The 18,476-nt window shown below is 32.8% G+C and overlaps 10 protein-coding genes and 3 pseudogenes across 13 annotated transcripts, besides 3 other annotated features; 10 read left to right on the forward strand and 3 right to left on the reverse strand.

The window, feature by feature from the left end:
* Positions 1–13,281: part of a mobile genetic element that runs on past the window's edge.
* Positions 584–1,135, forward strand: TVAGG3_0642530 (integrase core domain containing protein family; the record flags this gene model as incomplete). The annotated part of the gene is made up of 1 exon (XM_051241320.1): positions 584–1,135. The coding sequence occupies one exon, from the start codon at positions 584–586 to the stop codon at positions 1,133–1,135; it is 552 nt and encodes a 183-aa protein (XP_051087907.1).
* TVAGG3_0642540 lies at positions 1,389–2,326 on the forward strand (annotated as a pseudogene). Its single transcript has one exon. A coding segment is annotated over exon 1 (938 nt).
* Positions 3,263–3,855, forward strand: TVAGG3_0642550 (annotated as a pseudogene). The gene has a single exon. A coding segment is annotated over exon 1 (593 nt).
* Positions 5,775–6,425, forward strand: TVAGG3_0642560 (organellar and viral DNA polymerase type B; the record flags this gene model as incomplete). The annotated part of the gene is made up of 1 exon (XM_051241321.1): positions 5,775–6,425. A coding segment is annotated over one exon (651 nt), but the record flags the coding sequence as incomplete, so codon positions are not given.
* Positions 6,696–7,559, forward strand: TVAGG3_0642570 (organellar and viral DNA polymerase type B; the record flags this gene model as incomplete). The annotated part of the gene is made up of 1 exon (XM_001306861.2): positions 6,696–7,559. A coding segment is annotated over one exon (864 nt), but the record flags the coding sequence as incomplete, so codon positions are not given.
* Positions 8,292–8,567, forward strand: TVAGG3_0642580 (organellar and viral DNA polymerase type B; the record flags this gene model as incomplete). Its single annotated transcript, XM_051241322.1, has 1 exon — positions 8,292–8,567. One exon carries the CDS (start codon positions 8,292–8,294, stop codon positions 8,565–8,567), a length of 276 nt encoding a protein of 91 aa, XP_051087909.1.
* On the reverse strand, positions 8,647–9,504 carry TVAGG3_0642590 (uncharacterized protein; the record flags this gene model as incomplete). Its single annotated transcript, XM_051241323.1, has 1 exon — positions 8,647–9,504. One exon carries the CDS (start codon positions 9,502–9,504, stop codon positions 8,647–8,649), a length of 858 nt encoding a protein of 285 aa, XP_051087910.1.
* TVAGG3_0642600 (uncharacterized protein) lies at positions 9,529–9,789 on the reverse strand (the record flags this gene model as incomplete). The annotated part of the gene is made up of 1 exon (XM_051241324.1): positions 9,529–9,789. One exon carries the CDS (start codon positions 9,787–9,789, stop codon positions 9,529–9,531), a length of 261 nt encoding a protein of 86 aa, XP_051087911.1.
* On the forward strand, positions 9,835–10,265 carry TVAGG3_0642610 (annotated as a pseudogene). Its single transcript has one exon. A coding segment is annotated over exon 1 (431 nt).
* On the forward strand, positions 10,296–11,295 carry TVAGG3_0642620 (uncharacterized protein; the record flags this gene model as incomplete). The annotated part of the gene is made up of 1 exon (XM_051241325.1): positions 10,296–11,295. A coding segment is annotated over one exon (1,000 nt), but the record flags the coding sequence as incomplete, so codon positions are not given.
* TVAGG3_0642630 (uncharacterized protein) lies at positions 12,403–12,639 on the forward strand (the record flags this gene model as incomplete). The annotated part of the gene is made up of 1 exon (XM_051241326.1): positions 12,403–12,639. The coding sequence occupies one exon, from the start codon at positions 12,403–12,405 to the stop codon at positions 12,637–12,639; it is 237 nt and encodes a 78-aa protein (XP_051087913.1).
* A 668-nt stretch (positions 13,282–13,949) lies between the features above and the next one.
* TVAGG3_0642640 (glycine-rich protein family) lies at positions 13,950–14,987 on the reverse strand (the record flags this gene model as incomplete). The annotated part of the gene is made up of 1 exon (XM_001310548.1): positions 13,950–14,987. One exon carries the CDS (start codon positions 14,985–14,987, stop codon positions 13,950–13,952), a length of 1,038 nt encoding a protein of 345 aa, XP_001310549.1.
* An 817-nt stretch (positions 14,988–15,804) lies between these two features.
* Positions 15,805–16,629: a mobile genetic element.
* Positions 16,630–16,632: 3 nt separating this feature from the next.
* Positions 16,633–16,843: a mobile genetic element.
* A 355-nt stretch (positions 16,844–17,198) lies between these two features.
* Positions 17,199–17,894, forward strand: TVAGG3_0642670 (glycine-rich protein family; the record flags this gene model as incomplete). Its single annotated transcript, XM_001290198.2, has 1 exon — positions 17,199–17,894. The coding sequence occupies one exon, from the start codon at positions 17,199–17,201 to the stop codon at positions 17,892–17,894; it is 696 nt and encodes a 231-aa protein (XP_001290199.2).
* Between the last annotated feature and the right edge of the window lie 582 nt (positions 17,895–18,476).

Here is an 18,476-nt window from a genome sequence, read left to right on the forward strand (position 1 = left end):
TTCAATGAACGCGCTCGAGCCTAGAATAAAATCTTTAACTTTACATAAATGAGCTTGAAAAGAAGTATTCGAACAACATCCATGGAGGTCATTTAAGAAATTCAATGAAGCTGCAAAGAGTTGGGGATTTACTAACAGAGCTGAAGTGAAAAGGTTCTTTGACAAAAATGTTGTACATCAAACAAAAATAAACCCTTACGACTACTTTTTACCAATTTACTCCAACGCTCCTGACGCATACCAATTTGACACTCTCATTCAAAGCAGAAAAGGAGGACATAAACCATTCCTCATCTTCATTAATGTTAACACTCGCAAAGCGTATGCATATCCAATGAAAAATAAAGGAACTCGTGAAGTGTTAAGAGTTTTACAAAAGTTTGTAGCAGAACATAGCCCAAGTACTTTAACATCAGACCAAGACAGTGCATACCTCAGCAATGAAATCACAGAATTTCTCATTAAGCATAACATAACTCACTACACTACTGAAGACCATAACCATAACATACTCGGCATCATAAACCGCTTCATAAGAACGCTCAGAGATTTAAACCAAGAGCGAGACTTTACCGAAGAAACAATGAAACATTTTCTCGAAGTATATAATTCCTCAACACATTCTACAACAGGACATACACCAAATTCAATGATACAACAACAAGAAGAAAAGTATATACAAAAGAAACGAAGCCAAACACAAAATATCAGAAATTCAACACAATTTACCCTCATTCCTGGTACAAAAGTTCGTGTAGTTCTTGACGACAAACCGTTGACAAAGAAACGTTTAAGGTTAAGTAGAAACTATTATATCGTAGACTCTACGCAAGGTAATGGATATCTTATAAAAGCTGCTGACGACTCTATTGCGTTTTACCCTCGTCACAAATTAGTCGAAAGTAGTAATGGCAAACTTGCTGAAACCATTGACGAAGCAAAGCGAGGAGTGGTTATTGAAATACTTGGCTATAACATAAACGATGACACTTATAAAGTAAGATATGAAGGAGGCGTTGAAGATGTTATACCATCTAAGAACTTGAGAGAGTCAAAGACAACACATCTGGGACCATTAGAGCGGGAGTACTGGAAAGACAAAAATATGCCAGAAAGAATAAGAAAATTCTTCTAAACTTTTTCATTAGATGTAAATCAGACATGAATGAGAACAGTCATGATATCATTAATGTTTTCATAAATTTACACCAAAAATAATGTTTAGGTGAATAGGTGAGATCTCACCCGTTTTTTCACATCTTTTTTCACCCTCGCCGCTTAGCGGCTCAGATTGCTTTAGCTTCCTCGTGAATTTTCATGAATTTCCTTAAGATAGAAAAATAAAGTTAGTTTTATTTTTATTTATTTTTTTATTTTGTATAAAAGATATGATTTCAACAATCGGCACAACAACAATTCAAACAACTACAGCACCAAACTCGCTAGTCATGAATCCTACGTCAATGTTGGTAGAGATGAAAAGCTTTATTCCTTCTTCATATACTTTTGAAACAGAAATCCAGAAGATAAAGCAAGAACTTTTAACAAGTAATTTAGACTGTAGTGCGAAAGATGAAACAAATGAACAGTATCTTTATGAAATGGAGGACCTCATCGACCATTTGCCTAAACTACCTGAAATTCAGCAGCAAAAACTAACTATTCCTGAATTCGACGAAATTGAAGTCAAAGCAACTGACTCAGTAGAAATAAAGAAGTTCATACGAAAGGTAAATTATGAATTCCTGGGTTTTCATTGCAACCATAAAGTTATGGACAAAGATTGCGACATGGTTTATAAAATTATTTCTGACTTTACAATCCGAAGAATTTAAGACATACGATAACTTTGTTTCATTAGTTGCAAAATGTGTATGGCAGATAAGAGATAAAGATAGAAGAGGTAAGGTATGGATGAACAGATAAAACCAGCAGCTTTTGAGTTTAAAGAAAACCATTGACGCCTTAGTTGTTCTAGCTGGTTTTATTTCAATGTATAACGCAAAACGATGCCGCAATGTTCAAAATGTAAAGCAGCAATAAGAAAATATAACTACTCAGTCAAAGAGATAGAAAGAATTCGAAACGACTATGCAGACTTAAAGAAAGAAGCAGAAAGCCAGCAGAAGATAAAATGGATATGTTGACATTTCTTAATAAAAACTATCCAACAGCAGAAGATTTCCTTCTGTCTGACGTCAAGAAGAAATATAAAGAAACCTTCGGCATTGTTAAAACTTTTGATGTACTAAAAGAAGAAATAGAAGCTACGAAATTGTTTAGGATTTCAAATATACATCGTACAATTCATGTAAAACGCTTGTGAAAAAAGAGGTGAAAAAACAGGTGAGATCTCACCTCTTCACCTCAAATTATTTTTATTGAATTCAGCACAAAATAATGAATTTCATTAGTTATTTTGTATGTAAAGACAGTAATGACAAACATTGAGTTTGAAACAGTTAGAAAGATAGACAATGACACCAAAGTGGTTAGAATAGTGATTTAAACGTAAGATACTCAAAGAAATACAACAAATTTCTTTGTCAGACATTATATCTCCATCTGGAAAGAAACAAACGACTGGGTTAGAAATGCTTCAACTCAGAAAATTTTGACAAGAATCCTGAGCTTATGATATCAGTAGCATTTCATGGAACAAGAGCATATCTTATAGACAAAAGTCTTATACCAATAGTTTTGTTATGGTTAGACCAGTTGTTGGATATAACTTCATAACATATGGTTCATTCGATACGGAACGTTGCAGTGAAGGCTTACTTTACATCGTTCAGAAACCGAAGGACTTCAACACAAAGAGATATAAGATAGGAAGAACATATAATATAACTAAAAGATATGACAGTCAGTCAATAGAGTCAAGGTTGTGTTTGTTAATGATATGAGAGCTGCTGAAAGAACTGCTTGAAGTTTTTGAGAAAATGTATGGTGCTCCCACGAAGGTAAAGAAACGTTTGAAATAGATGAGATAGATAAAGCTATAAAATTATTTGACGAAGTTGCTGAAAATACATGTAAAGTGTTTTAATTTTTGGTCTTTTGTGAAAGTCAGAAAATAAAGTTAGTTTTATTTTTTTTATTTTTTATTTTGTATGTAAAGACAGTAATGACAACATCAGAGAACACAACAACAGTTTATAGTCCATGAAGCTATAAATGAAGAATACAAATACATACAATATAAAAACAACTTCGCCTCATTCGTTCGGTCAAAGACGATATGTACCAAATGCAAAGTATAATGAACGCTCTTCGTTCTACAAAGCAAGCTATCATTGGTTTGAAAACCAACAGACAAAAGAACTTTTAGAAAATTTCCTCATATGATTGCTTCCCTCGGAAAACCGAGAGAAGAGATTCCGTACGAAATCGCAAGAATTTGGCTCCTGGTTTGAAAGGTTATTATGTTCATAGACTTTTAGTAAACGCTGTAGCAATATGGGCTTCACCTCGTTATGCTTGTTATATTTTCATGATGTTAGATGAATTATATAAAGCAGAACGTGGAGAGATGGAAAGAAACTTCAAGCAAAAGATGAAGTCATTGAATCCAAAGACAAAGCATACAGAAAAGAATACCGCGTTCAGTACCAAAGGAAAGGAAAAGAGTTATAAGTATATGATATATACTGAAGAGTTGGAGAAAGAAGAAGATAAAGATATGGTTATGTTGCATTTAGTGAGAAGAAACAACAAGAGCTTTTATGACTTAGCTAAAATATATTCTGACAGAAACCGGTTCTATCGTGAAAACTTACCGATTTCAATGACACCGAATGAGCAATAAAGGAAATTGTCAAAATACTCTTCCTCAAACACACTATGACATCAAAGGTTGCACAATACTTACATTCAAAGAAACTTAACATTACTGAAGGAAAAAATAACAGAATATTTCGATAACTTCAAAGAGGAAGAATAAAAAAATCTAAGCTAATTTTTATTTTTTTTATAAAATTTTATCTCATATGAAGAACATGAATTTAGAATATTCGGAACTCATGACAGAAGAAGAGAACGAACAACATGTAAAAGATATGCAAAAATTTCTGAAGACATACAAAGCATTTAAACAATATCTAATGCTTCTAAAGATTATGCAAAATTTCTGAAGGTATATAAAGCTTATGAAAAAGCGTATGAAAAGTTTATACATTGGGGAATTGTTGTAATATCGATATGAAGACTAACCAAAAATATATTTTTGCTTAAATAGCTTCAGGGTCTATTTCTTCAACCATTTCACTTCCTTCGTCAATGTCAATAGAAGCTTCTTCAACTTTGGTAAGAATTTCTGTATAACATCTTTGTTCGTTATTGTCTTCAGAGATGAAGGATAATATTTCACATTTGTTTCACCCTTCTTATATTCTTTCTGTTCGGAAAGATTTAAAGCAATACTGAAGAAGTCAATATTAGAGTTCTTTATAACAGTATAATGAGTATCTTTGACATTCACGAAGAAACTCTTTTGTTTCAAACTACTGCTAACTCTTGTGAAGTATAACGTTTGCGGTCAATGACGATAGCTAATGGTCTGACATACTGACCAAACATAGATTCTTTCACAAACTTCTTGTTAAAGATAACATTAACATTTGAAGCATTATTGAACTCATTCTTGATGCAGTAGCGAGAGCATTGTATGAAAAGAACTTGCAATCTTGCATGTGTTTTCATTAAAATAAAAATATTAAATTATTTTGAAAATAACTTTAAAAAATCTAATCTAATTTTTTCAAAAAATATTTTTTTATTTCCTACTAAAGATGTATCGGAAGTTGTCTAAGTTAGAACACTCGGAAATAAAACAACTTCTTACAGAAGCTAACATAGATGTTGCAAAACATTACGCAACAAACAAAAAAGCACTCGCTGACTTCATTAAAGACTATAATGGTGCAATAAGTTATGATAGAATTCATGAGTTCATAAAGCCGCAACGCGGCGGAGGACGAAGTCATGCAAGAGCATTTCCTTTAAATGACGTTGCTATTGACTTATATCATAGACGTTCAGTACCTCATGAAGTAAGAAGAGAAATGTTTGACATAACAAATGCAAACGTTGGTGAAACAAGAAGAAGAGACGACATACTGAAACAACAGAGAAGAGAGATGTTTAAGAGCGCTATAGAACAAGTTCGCAAAGCTAATGATGTCATTCGTTCCATTGACGACAAACCAAAAGAAGGTGAGAGATGGTTAAAGAAGATGAAGAGAATAGGAAGAGAAATGTGAAGTCAGGCAATAGACTCATTGACTTTAACATCGAAGCTTTAGATGAACCAAACAGAGACTACTTACACAAACATTTCGGTAAGGTTTTCATGAGACTCGTAGAGAAAATTAAAATAACTCACAACAGAGATGGATGGTATGTTATAAACTTGTGGAAAGTATGAATGTTCTACGTTAAACCTCAATAATATTGGAACATTACTACATCAGCTCTTGAAGGAGAACTTTATATCAGAGATAGAAGCAAATGCCGCAGGTATTGTTGAAATGCACTATGACTTCTTCTTGACAAGCATAAAGAATCTTACTGAAATAAAGATGTATGATTTAACAGAATATGAAGGCTTAACGATGTCAGATGTAAAGAAAGGCAAACCAAAAAAGAGACCATATAGAGATGAAAGCACACTGACAAATGACCAGAAAGCCATTTTGGAAGCTCTTAAGCAAACAGGAAACCCAGCACTTATAGAAAGCTTTTGGAAAGATAATGGTGAAAAGAAGTTTTATAAGAAGAGAAGCGGTCAGTTCTGGAAGTATCTTTGCACATTACCTATAAATCTTGAGCGCTACCAAATCTTCAATGAATTGAACAAAAGAACTGCAGCACTTATGACAGAAGACAATTGTTTCGTTTATGCTTGCATTCAGGCTGGAGTAGATGGAGAGACTATTGACCACATGAGAGAAGTCATTCGTGTTAGAGACTTTCCTCAAAGTAAAGTACAAGAAATTTCTGACGCAACAGGTATAGCATTTAATGTTACCATTGGTTATTTCAATGACTCAAGACATAATGAAATAAAGAGATACATACCAAAAGAATGTGAAACTGTTAGAACTATTGACTTACTTCTTGTTGAAGACCACTACATGCTAAATGAAAGATTACCAATGACAACATATTTCATTCGCAACTATATAGAAATTCTCAAAGCTTGTGGTGGAATGAACATTGAGAAACAAATGAAGATTTATACAAAGAGAGAAGATAAATATGTAGTTCGTTATGATAGAACAACACCGTTATGGGATGTTATGAAAACATTGTGGGAGTGCAAATATTTCGAACCTATTTCTTATGGAGAACTTTTCACATATACTACTGACTTATATAAACAGAACCTTGCACCATTTAAAGACTTGTCATATGCTCCAAAGTATTGTGTACAACTGAAGAAGAAAGCCGAGTCAAAAGAAGTAAATAAAAATAAGTGCAAGTTCATTCCTGAGCACGTTTTCTTTGCTGACTTTGAGTGTAGCACAGACGGCTTTCATAAAGCTTTTAACATCTGTTATGACAGTGAAGATGGTTCAGTGAGTGAAAGCATTTGGGGTCAGAACTGTGCAACAGAATTTTTGGAACGACTTCCTGACAAGAGTTTAATATATTTCCATAACCTCAGTTATGATATAAACTTCATCTTAAGACACATGACAGAAGTGAAAGGAACTCCCATCATTAAAGGTTCACGAACAATGCAAATAACTGGCTTATATAAAGGAAGGGCAATTATTATAAAAGACTCTTACAGTGTTATAAATAAGAAGCTTAAACTATTTCCTGCTATGTTTAACTTACAAACAGGACCGAAAGAAGTATTTCCATACAACTACTACAGCAGTGTTTTGTTAGCAAATGACAACAGAACTGGTGTCATTTCTGAAGCATGTAAGTTTATCCGGGATGCAGATACATTCATGAAAAACATAGATTCCATCAAAGGTTGCAGAATAGATGAGAACCACTTCGACTTAGAAAAGTATAGCACATTTTATTGCAAACAAGATGTAAGAATTTTAAGAGAAGGTTTTGTTAAGTTCCGCAATGACATATTGAAAGAATTTGATTTAAACGTTTATGACTACGTTAGTATTTGTTCAATTGCTAACAAATTGTTTGAGAACAGAGTGTACTTCCCGAATGGAAATTTATATGACCTCTCAAATAAACCAAGAGAATTTATTTCACGCTGTATTCAAGGTGGAAGATGTATGCTGTCAGATAACATTAAACAAAAGAGCGAAAAGAAACTCATTGCTGATTTCGACGCTGTTTCATTATATCCATCAGCTATAGCAAGACTTTATACTTTAGAAGGTATTCCAAAGGTTATGAAGAAAGAAATGTTAAGCACAGAGTATCTCATGAGACATTTATTCGATGACGACCAAAAGGAACCCATTGGTGAAAAGTTTATGTCTGGCTTCTTTGTTCTCATTAAGATAACAGAGATTGGAATACATAGACACTTTCCTTTAATAGTTTGTGACCCTGAACTAAATCCAGAACTTAACGTTCCCAGAAGTTCAAACACTTGCTGTTTAATGTATGTTGACCATATAACATTACAAGACCTCATAAAATATCAAGGTGTCAAATGTGAAGTGTTGCAAGGATACTATTACGATGGAAACAGAGATATTAGAATAAGAGATGAAGTAAAGAAGTTGTTTGAGTTAAGGTTAAAGTATAAGAAAGAAGGAAATCCTTTGCAAGAAAATATAAAGCTCATTCTGAACAGTATTTATGGCAAAACTATTCTATCTCCTATTGAGTCAAAAATAACCATAGTAAATGACAAAGATGCTATAAGATATGCCATCAGAAACTACAACCATATAGTGAAGTTCGAAGGTTTGGATGGTTCAGATAAAACTATTTTCAAGCTAACGAAAAGCATTTGCAGACACTTTAACTTCTGTCCACTTGGTGTTAACATTCTGTCTATGTCGAAGAGAATAATGTGTGAAGTATTCTGTACTGCTGAGGACTTAGGAATGGACATCTTTTATAGCGATACGGACAGTATGCATCTCTACAATGAAGATATCCCTCGTTTAGCTGAAGAGTTTGAGAAACGTTATGGAAGAGTTCTCATTGGTAAAAACCTTGGTCAATTTCATAGCGACTTTGCAGAAATCACAAAAGATAAACAAAGTTTAGCATACAAGTCAATATTTTGTGGAAAGAAGACTTACATAGACTTACTCACGAATGATTTAAATGAAGTTGCATTTCACTGCAGAATGAAAGGCGTGAAGCAAGATGTTATTGCTTTAACCGCTAATGAAATGTTTCCTGACTCTGTTCAGTGTTTCTATGATGAAGATAAAGGTTTAATGGTTCCGCAAGGAACATATGACAAAGACTCTGAGTTCAGTTTAATGAAACTTTACAAAGCACTTTATGACGGTCAAGAGATTGGATTTGACTTATGTAAGTCATGTCAACCTTGCTTTGAAGAGAAGTTTAACTTCTCAATAACGACTAAAACAAGCTTTATTCGTAAGTTGAAGTTCTGAGGTCATTTATTTTTGTCAGCAATGAGGTCATTCGTGATAAAAATAAAACTAGCGGCAAGGGCGAAGCCCATGTGGTCATTTACAATACTGCGATGGTAGAGTTTAAGAGTTGTGCTTCAATGTAGAGACAGTCCTTATGGTCTGGAGGTAAGAACACTGGGCAGTTATGGTCATGAGTGGAGAACATGTCTATCCAAAACTCACGATTGAAGCCAGTTAATTTATAGTATTTAGGATTTGGCAGTGGTGTAGTTCTTGTATGACCAATGAACTCATTTTCAACTCCCTTACTTAAGTTTGAATATAATATAGCTTGCTTTCTATCCCAAATGCCTGGAAATCTAATTTCGGAAAAATCATTTTTCCTCGGAAGCATTGCATCATAATTGAAAACATTCTTGAAATCATCACTTGGTTCAGAGATTTGAAATCTTATACGTAATGGATTTTCTTTCTTTTTAGCGACTTCATTGAATGGTGAGAATACAATGAATTGACAGTCATGTGTTCCATCTTCATTTGGTACAAACTCGTAATGAAAAGCTATTAATCTTTCTACAATTCCTTCTTCTTTCAGTTGTGCAAGAAACTCACGTAAAGGCTGTAAAGTTTGTACTTCAATGTTAAACTTCTTTTGAAAATTTTCGTAAAATGTAATTATACAGTCTTCTAACGTTGTATCGTCTTTAAAGTATTTGTATATGTGAATGTTTTGGGCGCTTAAAGACTGTTCGTCATTTTCTATCTCGACTTGAAGTATAAAGTCAACCTTTCTGAAAGCACGTGTTATATACATATTTGTTATGCCAATGTACTTCTCTTCATTTATGTTCACAATCCAGTCTGTTGGAAACTTAAACGTTACTCTGTTCCCCTTTATTTTGACGTCAGGGTTTTCACTACTGAACGCAACAGATAAAGGTATTTGTCTATACATTTAATTCGGATAAAAATAAACCATTTACTCTTTCTTTGCTTCAGCTTCTTTAGCTTTTGCTTCAGCTTCTTCTCTAGCTTTCTTCGCCAGCAAACGTGGGTTCTTTTGTCTTCCAGCAGCTAATGCAGCAAGTTGTTTTTCACTAAGTTTTCTCTTTGGTCTCTCTGGCTTTTGTTCTTGTTTTTGTTCCTTCAGTTCGGATAAAATTTGCTCACGAATTTCTTTCTTCAATGCTTCAACATCTATGACCCCTTGGGTCTTGTCCGTAGGGCTTGTCTGAGTCATTTGACTGCAGATAAAAAACAAAATTAAAACTTTAACCGATGTAAAATGAGCTTGTCAAAATCAGAGCGAGAGTCTATTATATTAAATGACGCAAGAGGAATACAACATCCTTTCTATTACGTAAGTCAGAGTAAAGATGGTAAAATATACGTAAGAAAAAGAAAGGTTCCATTAGCGAATGCAGAAAGCGACAACATTAAGGTGTATGGCAAGGGTGAAGTCCACGAAGCCCATATAAAACCTTCTGTTCAAACTGAGCCACCAAAGAACAAGAAGAAAAGAAGCCAGATGTACTTTCAATAACGAACCAAGAGCTTATTGCAAAGTTCGTGAATTTCATTGAAAAACAAACCGAGTCAAAGAATCCTGACCCGCCAGTGAAAGAAGTTGAGACAAAAGAGAATGTACAGTTCATTGAAAATGTCAAGAAACAACTTCCACCACGAATGCCAAGAAGAAGAGTGAGAATAATGAAGTAAATAGATATTTTTATCTGAAGTAAATACATGCAGAACGAACAGCTAAACGAATTTACTCCAGCAGAGCATATTCATCAGATTCGCTCATATTTCGATATCATAGACAATGCAGTTCAAATTGGTGACACTAATAGAAAATATTCTGACGCAAAGATTCCATCACAACCTGGAACTGCTAAAGATAACACATGGGTAACATTCAATCTCTCACCTCCTGGTGAAAATATGTTGGACCTTTACAATACATTCATTACGTATAAAATGGAAGGTCAATTTATTGTAGATAAAGAAATTGGTTCAGGTTCCAATAAAACAAACCCACCAGGATTTTGGATTGGTTTCGATGACGCTTTCTATGCAGTTGCTGGATATCAAATCCTTGCAAATGGTCGTATCGTATATTCTCAAGACAACGCAAGAGAAGAAGCATATATAACTTCAAACTCACAAACTACCGAACAAATAAAGAAAGTAGATGTTTTCTCAAAGACTCGACATGAAGATGTATGGAGTCATTCGGGAACATGCAGAACAGGACAAATTGTTAGTGGTCCAATTACAGCAGGAAAATCATTTGATTTTAAGCTTCGTTTAAGAATTCCTGTTAGAAGATTCCTTCCATTAGAAGCTATTCGATTTATTCCAGCTTTTGCAGGAAACATTCAGCTTAAAGTAAAGTTCAGTAGCGACGCCTTACAATGCACATCTATATCTGTAAATGATATCATTGCTTTCAATCCAACTCTTAAAGTTGCATTTGCTTCAGATTCAAATCCACCGACAAATAAATTTGTTCCATGGAATGAACCATTCACTATGATAACGAAGGCAGTAGAAGCTAGTGGAACAGTTACTATTACAACTGTAACCCAGCAACTATTTCGAACAAAGATGGATTTTAATGAATGTTTCATTCATCCAAAGTCATTCTCTTTAGACCCTAACATTTATACAGAACTTGTAGAACATTATACAAACGAGGCTTTATGTTTTCCTGTTAAAGTTATGGATTGGATTCCTATGGACGGTTCATTCTCAAAGAATACAGATAGTTCAAGTGCAACATTTACAGCAGCTTATACGCCTATTAATGTTAAAAGTATTTGGGCACTATTTAGAAAGAAAGACAACTATTATGTTAATTTTGAGAACCCTAAGTTTAAATATCTTCAGCTTTCCATGGGAGCTTATGGAAATATGCCTGCAGAACCCGAAAAATCATATGGACCTGTATTTTATGAAATGGTTGCGAACGCTTGCAATACAAACAATGATATGATAGGATTTAATGAAGATGTTATGAGGTCATTGGTGGATGATGGTAGTGTGGAACATAAATGGGATAGCTATGACAACACACATTTCTTATGTGGTTTTCCAACAGAAGTGGACTTTTGCTTCCAGCAAGGTCAAACATCTACTGCTCCAATAACATACAAATTGTCTGTTAAAGGACCTATTGAACTAGCAACTGAAAATGTACCAAAGCCACTTATTGGATTTATGAGGGATTGTTGCTTTGCCATTCAGTGCGTGCTAATGGCATCCCATAATAAGATTAGATGACTATAACTTAGCTACGGACGACAGTGAGGAATAAAGGATGAACGTTTTTTTAAAGCTTATAAATGAGTTCTTCATCAAGCTCTCGTGAACCTTCACCATCTATGAAACAAACTTTACCAAACGATTATGGAGCACCTATTGAATATTTCTTACGAGCTGCACAATGGCAAAGAGCAGTCTCACCAAGGTTAGGTGTTCCACCAGCTCCTGTCAAAAATAGCATTTGGTCAAGTCCTTATATAAGATATGGTCTCCCACTAGGTTTGCTAGCTACAGCAGGAGCAGTTATGATGTTGAAAAAAAATAAAGCAAATGTTGTAAATAATACTGAAGTAGCTGAAGTTAAACAAACTCCAACACTTCGCCAAAACCAACGCCTTCACAAGCAAAACCTTCAATGACTCCTGAACCTATGGAAGTACAAACTCCTGTTCAAAAGTCAACTCCTAAACCGACTCCAACATTTAAACCAGAACCTACTCCTCAAATAAATCGTAAAACTCCTGCGTTTCCTTACTGAAAAAATAACGTTATTTTTATTTAATATTAAAATTTTTATTTGATTGAAATGACAAATAAAGTCACTGAAGCAATGAAACAAAAGTTTTTGGTAGAATACATTAAATCAGGAACTATTCCAGAAGGTTTTTACATTCATACTATGAAGGATGGTAGAGTTCAGTTTAGAAAGATAAAGCAACCATTAGATAAAGAAGGAATTTTGAGAAAGATTAAACTTCATGAGGACAACATTGCTAAACTTAAGAAGAAGTTAGAAGAGTTGGAGAAAGGAAGAGAGTTATAAAGCAATGAATTCAACAGGGTGAAAAAACAGGTGAGATCTCACCACTTCACCTAAATTTATTTTTGTGCTATGTTTTCATACGTGTGAGGGTGGTGATATCATTAATTTTTAAGTTTATTTTTTATTTTATTTTTTATTTTATTTTTATATAAATGACAGAACAAAAGCAACTCATACAAATCAAAACATATAACAAACATACATTTAAACATTTATTCTTCCTTCCTGAGTATAACATGTTCTTTACACTTCATCCTAGACCAGTTGACTATACACTGACTGTTTATAAAGATTGTCATGGTAGTTTTATAAAAACTTATGATGATGAAGGTAAGTTAACAAGACTATGCATTTCAAAACTTGAGAAACTTTATGACTTCAAGTATGACTACAATAGAGTTAACATTGACGATGAAGATATAGAAGAAAATTTATGAGAACGTTTATTTTTTCATTAGTGAGTTCGTTAGTGAAAATGTTAGTGAGGTGAAATGGTTGGCGGTTTTGTAAATATTTAAGGTTAAGTTAGTGTTGTCGTTTGTGTTGTAAAATATACGTTAGTGGTTTTGTAAAGTGTCAAATTCACATATAATGGGTAAGTAGGTGCGCAGTGCCACAGTACCCAACTAACCCATACTAACTATAAAATAAAAATAAAATAAAATAAAAATAAAAAACGGACGGCGATAATTTTATATTGTTTTGTTATTCGGCCGAATGGCGGCTACTTCGTACCCGCCATTCGGCCCCAAAAATGGCGTATTATTCTATTTTTAAACGGTCATGGCGTAAAACCGTCGCATCCATACTAAAATCGATAGCAATGTGCTGATCAATTGATAGAAAACTGTCATAATCATTTTATTATTATAAAAAATGATAGAAAGTGTGTGTTTTTGCGGATATTTTCTATTTTGCTAGAATTATTAACGTTTTAAAGATATAAAAATTTGTGTAAAATATGAAAAATGACTTCTTCTTTTAAAATGATTACATGTTTGAATAATGCTTGGATAAACAATGTAATTATGATTAACAATACTTGATCTATATTCATTGGAGTCAATACTATATAATTGGATATTGTGCGAACCTGGTTGTTGAGTTCCGAGATCAATTGAGAATTCATTCTTAGATGTATTTCTTGTTATTTGCTCAAATCGTTTCATGTCTTGGGAGCAACATATCTTAAAATTTGTATCAGTTTTAAATTGTCCATGGATGATAACTTTCTGATTTGGAAAGAAATATGTTGATCTGTTTTTATAGATGGATATCTCTGGAGGATTTGTTTCAACAATCAAAACAAATTATTGAATAATATTTGATTTTGTCCCTAATTCATCGATTGCATAAAAATCAAAATGAATTTGTGAACTAATTGGGAAATTGATGATATCAATTTTTATCGTACCTGTAACAAATGAATCACTCGAAACCATTTCTGAACTTGTGTATAAATCGTGATCTTCATATTTGCATTTAAATGTGACATTTCCGAGGCTTATTCCTGCGAGTTCGACTGTGACTCGTTCTCCGATTAAAAGTATCTCTGGGACTTTATTGACTAAAATGACGTCTTCTATTTTATAATATGGGACTGATTCAGAAAACATGAAGTAAGAAATTTGATAATAACCTCTTTCACTTGGAACTTTAAATGTGTCATTAAAAATATAATTCTGACTGTCATCTTGATGTGTTTGAATTAACTCATAATCTTGTAGACCAGATGAGTTAACAGTTCTAGAAATGTTGTATACTTCATTAAAATTATATGTAAACAATATTAGATCTAATGTGAGATTCGTGTCAGGATAATAACAACTCCTTTTTGGTGAAAATATCTCAATATTAATGACAATAGGTGTGATTCTTACGTATCCTTGACCTCGGTTGCCTATCAATCTTTCTGTGAATGAGTATGGTGAAGGCATTGATTCGTTGCCTGGGATGATTATTCCATTCTTGATAAAAGATTCATTTATGAAAGAACTTCCACCACCTCCAGCTGAATAGTAATCTCCACCAGCACCACCATAATAGCCAGAACCACCTCCTGAAGCCTCATGATAGCCTCTAGCTTCACAATTTCCTCCATAAAATTTGCCACCATTATTATTAGAATTTGCATAATTTGTTCCATAGCTTGTTTGAGTAGCACCTGTTCCACATCGTAAATTACCATAATATTTAGTGCAATGTGATCCATCCCCACCTGAAACTCCCCCTCCATATCCGCCATATGTATATTGATTAAAAAATGTTCCAGCACCAGATCCAGCACCAGCACCGGCAAAAAGAATTCCACTTTCATTTTTAGCTTCACCAATTGAAATGAAACTCATTCCTCCTCCTGATGATGAATAGAATTCATCATCATCATATGAACTTAACCCACGCCCTCCTCCTCCAAATGTGTTTCATAATATTGTTATAGGTTTACCGATATCACTATCATGCCTTAATATTTCAGTAGTTCCCATTTCACCGCAGAAAATATAAAGAGTTGTTTGCCGAGAAATATCAAGCTCTCCACTGGCATAGCCACCTTTGCCACCTTCATATAATGTTCCGTTATATGTAACATTGCCTCCTTGTGCACCCCATGCTTCAAGCCTGTATCTACCTGGTGGAAGATCTCTTCTAAATGGTTGGCAATCGAGATAATTTGTGCAATTATACACATATAGCTCACTGCGAATGAAGAGATCCCAAAGTATCAAAGTAAATGAGATTTCAAATTAAAATCTCAGATTAATATAAAATTGACAATAAAATAAATTCATATGGATTTGTTGGTCCTGTAAAATTTTGATAATTAGAAGATTTCAAAATATGTTAATTTACATGGATATTTTCAGTAATCATGATATTAATTATTTTAAAAATTATAATTTGGACGATACTAATGGTTTCCTATATTACAATTGATTTGTAGATTTACATTGGAGAAAAGCTTCTTAAGCTTTTTAATCCCATAAATGGCCATCATTTGGAAATAAAAAGTGTCAATAAATTGAATAAATTAACACATTTTTACTGATTCATATGTATTTACTGATTTTTATTTTGATGAAAAGAAAACAACAAAATTTATGAATGCTTATAATTATGATAAAAGGAATATGATGAGAAGAAGTTGAATTTAGAAATATTCAAAAGGAGATTGGGACAAAGTTGCAATTCGGCACTTTTTGTAAAAAAAATGGGGTCATACTCATAATGAATAGAGACTTATAGCCAAGTCTTGATATCATGCAGGGAGAATATACATTGATAAGCAATTATATTTTATAGTAGTAGTATTCAGAAATTCTTACAATTTACAATACAATTTTCAAAAATGGATAAAGACTAATAGCCAAGTCTTGATATCATGCAGGGAGAATATACATAGATAAGCAATTATATTTTATAGTAGTAGTATTCAGAAATTCTTACAATTTACAATACAATTTTCAAAAATGGATAAAGACTAATAGCCAAGTCTTGATATCATGAAGGGAGACTCTCTACAAATACAAAAATTGATTATCATAAGGAAATACAAATTTATCAATTTTCATGTGAAAATTACATAAATTTGTTCTCCAATAAATAGCAATAATACTTTGAATGTTATATTAAGTAATATAGCTTCAGGTAAATAAGCTTACACTTCAAAAATATACTGTTTATTCATTAATTTTTAAAAAAGTCCAAATTATCTAATCTTGCTTACTCTTCCTTTAAACTTCTTTGTGCCAAATTTAATATTGCCTTCAAAGATGGAATAAGGACATTAGGTTCAATCCTTCGGCTTTCGACAATTTCCAAAATGTGTTGAATTAATTTCAAACATTCATCGTGTTTTGAAGCTCTTTGCTCAACAATCTGATTACCTGCCCTTGTAAGAATTCTTACTGCTCTATCTTCATTCAAAACATTAGCGACTTGAACCTTAATAATCGCATTTGGAATCACAACAGTGATGAGAGTTATGACGATATAAAAAAATATTTTATTATACTCATTCGAAATTAAAAATAATAAAATTTATATATATTAATTTCATTAAATCAAGGTTAAAAATCTCACCGGAAAAATAACCTCAGTGTGATAAATTTATCACCGGAAAAATTTACAATAAGGTTAATACCGAAAATATCGAAAAATCAACATTTAAGGTTAATTTAAGAGTATGCACTTTTGTCACCTACTCTATTCAAAAGTTCAATTCGATTTCATTTCACAAGATTAGAGTAATAAATATTTTGTTTTCAACAATATAATTTAATATGATTTCTTTTTCTGTATAATAAGAGAAAATTATCAATTCAGATAAAAAAGAAATTAATTTTGAGTTCAAAGGTAAAAATTACTATACATTTGAACCTCAACATGTGAGGTTAAAGAAAGGATACTATTTATTTGAATTATGGGGTTGTTCAAGTACAGGTTATCAAGATTCAGACACATATCTACAACCATCAAGAGGATCTTTTGTTTCTGGTTATATACTACTAAAAAAGACAAATGATTTCTATGTACACGTATGTTCGAAAGGTCAATATTATATGTACAAGAATTCATATGGAGGGGGAGGTCAGGGACAATTCGGGGGAGGCGGATCAAGTGATATCCGTCTTTTATCAGGAGAATATGATGATTTCGAATCTCTGAAAAGCAGAATCATCGTTGCAGCAGGTGCAGGAGGTTCAGACTCTAAAGATCAAGGAGGTCCAGGAGGATCATTAAAAGGATACAACAGCACACAAAACAAAGGTAAAGGAGGAACACAAACATTTGGAAGCATCGGCATTGAAAATGGTAAATTTGGAAAAGGATGTGGTGAAAACAGAACAATTGGACTAGAACAATATCACCTCGGAACATCAGGAGGTGGTTCAGGATACTTTGGTGGTGGAACATCAGATGATTATGGTTCAGGTGGTGGAAGTTGTTACATCAGTGGACATGAAGGTTGTGTTTCTGTCATCAAAGAATCAAAAATGGATAATATATCTTTCAAAACACAAGGAGATATCAGTATCCACTATTCAGGATTTAAATTCGAAAGAACAGTTATTGATGATGGAAAACATGAAATGAAATCTCCAAATGGTACATTCGAAATCGGACATCTTGGAAATGGATTTGTTCGAATTACAACAATATTTGACATATCAGAAATTTCTTGTAATTTTATTCCTTACTATTCTATAATGCATTCTTTTGTATTTCATATATTTTTATCATCTTTAATCTATTGATTATAATGATAAATATTCTATTTTAATGGTAATAATCAACATTCAAGATATAAATGAATGATGAGTAAATTTTGAAATTTTACCATCAATTAATGTTGGAATATCATTATCTCTATCAAAGGATTAAATTTAATTTTAGGTATATATGGTTTTGTTATCTCTAATTTTAGCAGTTCTTTTTGATCTGTTTGTGATTTCCTGTTTTCGGCAAAATATACAATAATAAAAATGATTGGCTATTGTTTTTGAGAAAATATCAATGCAATAAAGTTTATCAAGATATACATCATTGTTGGAAAAATTAAAATTAAATTCATTCTTTCTAATTAAACTCGATATATTTCTCATGGTTTGTTAAAGTGTGTTTAGAAGATGCTGCTTTGTACTTGCATTTAAAAACTTCTCCTCTTTTATTAGAATTCGTTTGAGACCCTTGCGCAGAGAAGATTATCATTATGACTACAATTGTATTCTAATTGAGTTTGAAGTGTAAAATATGAATGAAATCATCGATACTTGTAATCCTTTAAAAAAAATGCCAACAATTTTTTTTCCAAAAAATACCAAAAAAAGTGACATAAA

Source organism: Trichomonas vaginalis, chromosome III (assembly GCF_026262505.1).
Source record: "Trichomonas vaginalis G3 chromosome III, whole genome shotgun sequence".
Taxonomy (NCBI): domain Eukaryota; phylum Parabasalia; order Trichomonadida; family Trichomonadidae; genus Trichomonas; species Trichomonas vaginalis.